Source organism: Anoplopoma fimbria, chromosome 10 (assembly GCF_027596085.1).
Source record: "Anoplopoma fimbria isolate UVic2021 breed Golden Eagle Sablefish chromosome 10, Afim_UVic_2022, whole genome shotgun sequence".
Classification (NCBI taxonomy): domain Eukaryota; kingdom Metazoa; phylum Chordata; class Actinopteri; order Perciformes; family Anoplopomatidae; genus Anoplopoma; species Anoplopoma fimbria.
Genome location: NC_072458.1, coordinates 4,693,898 through 4,700,118, shown reverse-complemented (window position 1 = coordinate 4,700,118; position 6,221 = coordinate 4,693,898). Strand labels below are relative to the sequence as shown.

The 6,221-nt window shown below is 43.4% G+C and overlaps 1 protein-coding gene across 1 annotated transcript in view; it reads left to right on the top strand.

The window, feature by feature from the left end:
• Positions 1-633: 633 nt before the first annotated feature.
• The window catches only part of runx1t1 (RUNX1 partner transcriptional co-repressor 1), a 54,714-nt gene continuing 49,126 nt past the window's right edge, over positions 634-6,221 (top strand). Inside the window, exon 1 of the mRNA XM_054605950.1 lies at positions 634-1,019. Coding sequence (XP_054461925.1) covers positions 992-1,019 — 28 coding nt within the window. The 5' untranslated portion in view covers positions 634-991. The remainder of the gene's footprint in view (positions 1,020-6,221) is intronic.

Genomic DNA, 6,221 nt, shown 5'->3' with positions numbered 1-6,221 from the left:
CATTAAAATGCATAATTGTATGTAAAATAGCATCAAAAAATGTTGCCGCTGTGTTGGGGGCCCTGTAAAGATTCTTTTCATGGGGCCCAAAATCCCTAGCGGCGCCCCTGTGTAATATACTACTGATTGTAAGTCGCTTTGGATAAAAGCGTCTGCTAAATGACTGTAATGTAATGTAATGGACAGAGGAGAAAGTTGGCATGGTGTAGATAGATATGAAGATATGAAAAAAAATGTGAACCTATCCTTTAATTCTTGACTAACAACCTTGGGGGTGATCTCCCTGTGAGCTCCTTGACGTAGAGAAGCTTCAGTACAGTAGAAAACACTTCGACTTGACCTGACCCCTCTTTTTCCAACCTGTTTTAGGACACACAGATGCTGCTGCCCGGCCTCCTCCTCCTCCTCCTCCTCCCCCCCTCCCCCTCCCCCTCCTCCTCAGCCCCGCCCACCGCCACCTGGCTCTGCTGCGCACCGCCGACTGGAGGCAGAGCGCCGCTACTCCTCTTCCCCACGCCGACGGAGAAGCAGAAAACAAGAAGCCCTTTGACCGAGGGGTGTGTGCATGCATTTTTTCTCATATGTAAAAAAAAAAAAAAAAAAAAAAAAAAAAAAAAAATTCTACTATCTAGACCGACTCGACGTTTAGAGGATTTTTTTAGAGGAAAGTACGCAGGACGGATAGGAAAGCAGACGGGTGCCCTGCGCACTACCGCATCCTCCCTCTCCATCTCTGGTTCGTCTCTCCTCCTTCTCTGCATCTTTTTTTTTACAAGACTCCCGGCTTCTTCCATCCAGAGAGTATACCCCAGTGACTGATCACTTACTGCCCTTCTTCCTTTGTCGGAGTTTGAACTACATCCTGGGCTGCTGGAAGTCTACCGCCTGAGCCCCTTAAAGCTGGCCGGACTCTGTAGCTTTCGTCCTCCCGATACAAGCGGATCATCGAGGGGACTGGAAATTATTTAGCCCTCTAACATCAACGTACCGCATGGTGGGAATTTCTGCCTCTTTTCAGTGTAAGTGGCCTCTATCTTGCTATTGTGATTTTTTTTTTATTATTATATTATATTACGCCTTGGCTGAGAATTTAGACATCATAAAAAAAAAACATGAAATAGCTGCTGACCCACTGTAGAATTAGAAAATTGACATTTATGATTTATGATTTGTTTCATTTGTTTTAATGTTAAGTAGGCACATGCTGGTGTGCTCCAGAGTGATAAACGTGAACTGATTTGTATAAAAACACAAACACATGTAGGCCTATAAATCCAGCAATTACATTAAAGCCTATTGTATTTTTTTTTTTATTTTATGTTAATTGTCTGAGATGAACTGCTTTGACAAATATATTGCAGCAGCGAACAAAGCATGTCTGTGTTGTGGGAGAAATAGGCTGAGCAGTGAAGTTGAAGATTGCTTTATTCTAACATTACACAATGACCGTTTATTTAAATATTCACTTTAGTAAACCAGTTTATTTTTCTGTGATCAGAAAAACAATTAGCTTTCCCTTTACCTGAATTACTGGTTCAGTTTGTTCAAATAGTGACTCCAACTCACAGCGGTGCCTGCATGTCTCCATGAAAATCAGACATCAATTCATGAGCTTGGACCTGTGGGGAGTTGTTCTCGGGCAACAGGCAACTTTCCATTTACGGATCACGTTTGGTGACTCCCTTTCTAGAAGTGAACATCAGCTGACAATCCCCAGAAAGCATGGGCACTAAGGCGTATGTGTTATAGACAATGTGCCACTGAGTGCTGGGAGCATGCAGGTTTTTAAATGAAAAAAATAAATAAAAATATAGAATATTATATTATTATATAAAATAGAATATTTCCAAATTGGATGACATAAGACGAATAGTCATTAATGTCATGTTTCTGTTTAAAAAAAAAAGATTGTGGTTGTTTGCAGTTTTGAATGCATCTGCTCTCATGGAGAGACTTTGCATTTGAAAACATCCTCCGGAGCTTCGTCACGACTGTCAAACGCATCTTTTTTTCAAATCCATGTGAAGTTTCCATCTCCACCCGTTGCGACTTTGTCATCACCACCATAACCCGAAAAATAAAGGTTCTCTTCGTTTTGATGGTGGTGGCGTAGGGTTGAAATGAAAGGGTTTTTTTTGGGGACTATATTTTGACTCCGGTGGGAATGTGTTCCCCGGGAGAGAGCAGACATGCGGGTTGAGGAAGGAGACGGCTGGTTCTCACGGCTCGGATTATAGAGGAGAGGGAGGAAAATATCTCCTGGAAAGCCACGGGGCTTTGGACATTTTTTACGCATGCCGAACAGTCCCATGCAAAGCTTTGGAGGATTGTTAACTCCTCCTAAAAGCCTGACCCACTGCAGATGTAGCCTTTGCCCAGTTACATGTGGAGCAAAAAGGAGAAGTGTTTATGAGCAGTTGCATTGAGGTCTTCTGTGAATCCAACACACCAGTATTTCATTGGGCTGTCATGATGATGTAGCCTCAGTGTTGCTATTCTGTACACATGACATCTATTGCATTCTGTCCATCCTGGGAGAAGGATCCCTCCTCTGTCGTTCTCCCAGAGGTTTCTTCCTTTTTTCTCCCTGTTAAAGGGGTTTTTTTAGGGGAGTTTTTCCTGTGCCGATGTGAGGGAAGGACAGAGGATGTCGCATGTGCACAGATTGTAAAGCCCTCTGAGGCAAATTTGTAATTTGTGATTCTGGGCTATACAAAATAAACTGAATTGAATTGAATTGAATTCTATTTAAGTGATCCATATGGAGATTCAATGTTCAGATTGTTTTTATAATCAGTATTAGTTATCATTAGTATTCACTGCAGTGGTTATTCTTTTTAAATTTGCTCACCCTGGCCGTCATCCATTGTGTCATCTGTTGTTGTTTTCTATTCGGTGACCACTGGGACTTACCATTAAAGTGGTGACTTGACTGAAAAGACCATTACCTGGAGTGTGTGAGAGAGACAGAGGGACAGGAGGAGTAAATGAAAGGTAAACAGAGCTGGTGATGAGGGGAGAGTAAATGATAAGTGCTGTTTGCAGGTTATCACTGTTTGTGTGTGCATTTGGTTGCACGTGTGTGTGTTTGTGCATCGTCCGTGCTAGCTGTATAAACAGGCTTGTATTAACGTTAGCTACTGACTCGCAGTGGTCCAGGCTCTGCAGCATCAGCTAGCACTTCCAGGGGCCATCTGTCCAGCCACCAGCCTGCCTCACACCTGTTCCCCCTCCCTCCCTCCCTCCTCCTCCCAGCTCTCAGGCTGTAGGGTCAAATGCATCAGACCGCCACTCACAGACACCGACGTGGCCTTGCAAAAAACGATGGCAGCCATTTTATTCTCACCTTCATACACACACACACACACACACACTCACACACACAAGTACAGAAACACTTATAAACCCCCTGGTCGGCATGTTGAAAAAGAAAGTCGTCTTGTTTCCTTCAGTGCGTTTTGATGATAAGAGCCAGCTTGTGGTTTCAGATGCATTCAAACGCAGCTTTTAGATCACCGCCTCAAACAATAAATGACTGTTATTTTAGAGGGAAAACACTGTTTTCACTTTTAGCGCAGTCATATTGAGGCTCCAGCACTGTGGTATGATTACAAAGCACTTCTTTTAAGTGTGACACACAGACGTTTGGATGCCGTCAAGGTTTGCTATGTGGTGAATAAGTGATAATGACTCAACATAGTTAATATGCCGGCTACATCATGAAGCCCCCTCGTGTTTTTTCTGTATCGGCAGTAGGGCTCTACTCTCAAAGCTACATGTTGATGCAAATATTCCCCCACCAAAAGGCATAGGCTTGTTATTGGATGATGCCCAGAAAAAATTGCATCACTTGTATAATTCAAGGTGGTTGATCTGCAAAATAACCAGCTAGACACATCTCTTGTTTAGCAAACTGGTTTTGTCTGGCATGCAGAAGCAAACACAAGCTACATCATTTATTGGCTGGCTACTTGTTGGTTGCGTACTAGGAATAAGTGAGCTTTTTCTGGTTCTTCAGTTGGCTAATAGGAATCTCATGTAACTGCAAGGTCCTTGAGTTCAATCTGGAAGGTTTGTGTGCCATGTCACTCAAAGAAAAACATTCATCTTTCCTTTCTTCTGTTAATCTATGGTGTATAAAGGTTAAGACAGTTGAGCTGTTTGAAATAGGCACAGGTTGCATTTGAAGCAGCCATGCAGTCAGGGGGCAAATGTCAGCAGTAGAATTGGATACTAAAACCACTGTTCCATGCACTCCTTCAAGATGTATGGATCTGCTCTGATTATTCAGAGCCATCTCTTACCAAGTCCCAGAGTGAATTATGGATGGAGTCGGTGTGTGTATGTGTGTGTGCATGCACCTACACACATGCCCTTGTAGATCAATAGGACCATTGATGGTTATCAGCGAGAGGGCAGTTCTCTCCACTGCTTATTGAATTTCATCACCCATGAAAGAGCAGCAGCAGTATAAAAGGACTCAAATGTGTGCGTGATTCTGTGCATGGATTTGTGTGCAGGTGTGTTACATTTTTGGTGTGTGTGTGTGTGTGTGTGTTTGTGCTTGCTCTCCGGCCCTCACATAAGCAAGAGGTCTTTGTTTTATTGTAGTTGTGAGTTGGCCTTTACAGGGGCTTATTTAATGTCAAAGGCTACAGTGAGCACTACAAACTGATTTTATTGGCCTTGTTGGTGTTTTTACTCCAGATAACGCGAGACTTATAGAGCAAGTGGAGAAGATGCCAATAGGGCAGAGTCTGACGATTCATCAAGTTTCATGGGCGCAGTTAATTCTTCATAGGTTTTTACACTTCAAGCCATTAGGGAAACGAATAGGAAATCATATTTATTATAGATCAGTTCCTGAATGTGACCAAATCAAACTTCTACTTTTCCTTTCCTTAACTGTTGTAAAAACAGTAACATACAGTAGAGACAGCTTTACTAGCAGTATTGTTAAATACAGACGGCCGGCTGGATCTACTTTATAGTTCAGGGTTCTTTGACTAAAACTCACTGATAGACATGTGCAGGACATAAACATCAACACACACATACGGCTCTCTCAGTCCTCTCTATATAGACTGGGATTGAGTTGCTAATTAACTTCACTTTCTCAAACTGTATCGCACACAGGCAGATTGCCCCCCCCACACACACACACACACACACACACACACACAAACACTCACACAGAATCTCTCTCTTAGGCTCCTTCTCATGATGTCTTTCCCCTCCCGCTCTCTCTCTGTCTCTCCCACTGTTTATTTTCCTGCCTCCATCTGGAGTCGGCTGATATTGTAATCGCCCTAATGCACATTGCCTTCCCCTCACACACACACACACACACACACACACACACACACACACACACACATACATACAATGTGCCATCCTGACAAGCCCCTTTTCTTATTCGAAAAGATAAGCCACTGGATGTGATTCTGTGACTGTGTGTGTGAGCGTAAGTACACATGCAGGTGTCTATACAGTGTGTCTAATGAATACAAAGGGACACACACAAAAGTGGGTTTCTCCCTGCACTCCACTGGCTAAGGTAACGATTTTGAATGGGCACTTCTCTCGTGATGCGGAGCGGCGATAATGTGGCTGAGTGAAGATGTTACCCATTATCGTTCACCTCTTCAATATTCACCTGTCACACAATTTACATTTACAATTTAGACAGTGGAAGGGAATTCAGAGGTGGTAGTGGAAGTGTGTGTGTGTGTGTGTGTGTGTGGGGGGGTTGTCTATGTTTATGTGTTTTTGCATGTCTTTTGTCAGTGTTGTATGAAAAGGAAAAGTGTGTACGTGTGTGGGCACATGTGGAAAGAGATTACCGCGCTTCCATCTCTAATAGCTTTTGTTTTGTCATTCAGGAGAGGTTTGGGATGTTGGGTGGTGGGAGCGTGTGCACACACATGCGCTCACACAAATGCTATGGACACACAGACAGGTTTGATTGATGGCAAGTATGAGCTGTGAAACTGTGCGATTAGGAGCCTTTTTTTCTCCCTAGTTCACGAGAGGACAATTGTTGAAGAATGGACCGGCTTGCTTTGCTGTCAGTCCATAAAACCTGACCATAAAAGTCGTTTCTGTCCTTGTGTGTGTGTGTGTGTGTGTGTGTGTGTGTGTGTGTGTGTGTGTGTGTGTGTGTGTGTGTGTGTGTGTGTGTGTGTGTGTGTGTGTGTGTGCATGTGTGTGCGTCGGAGGGA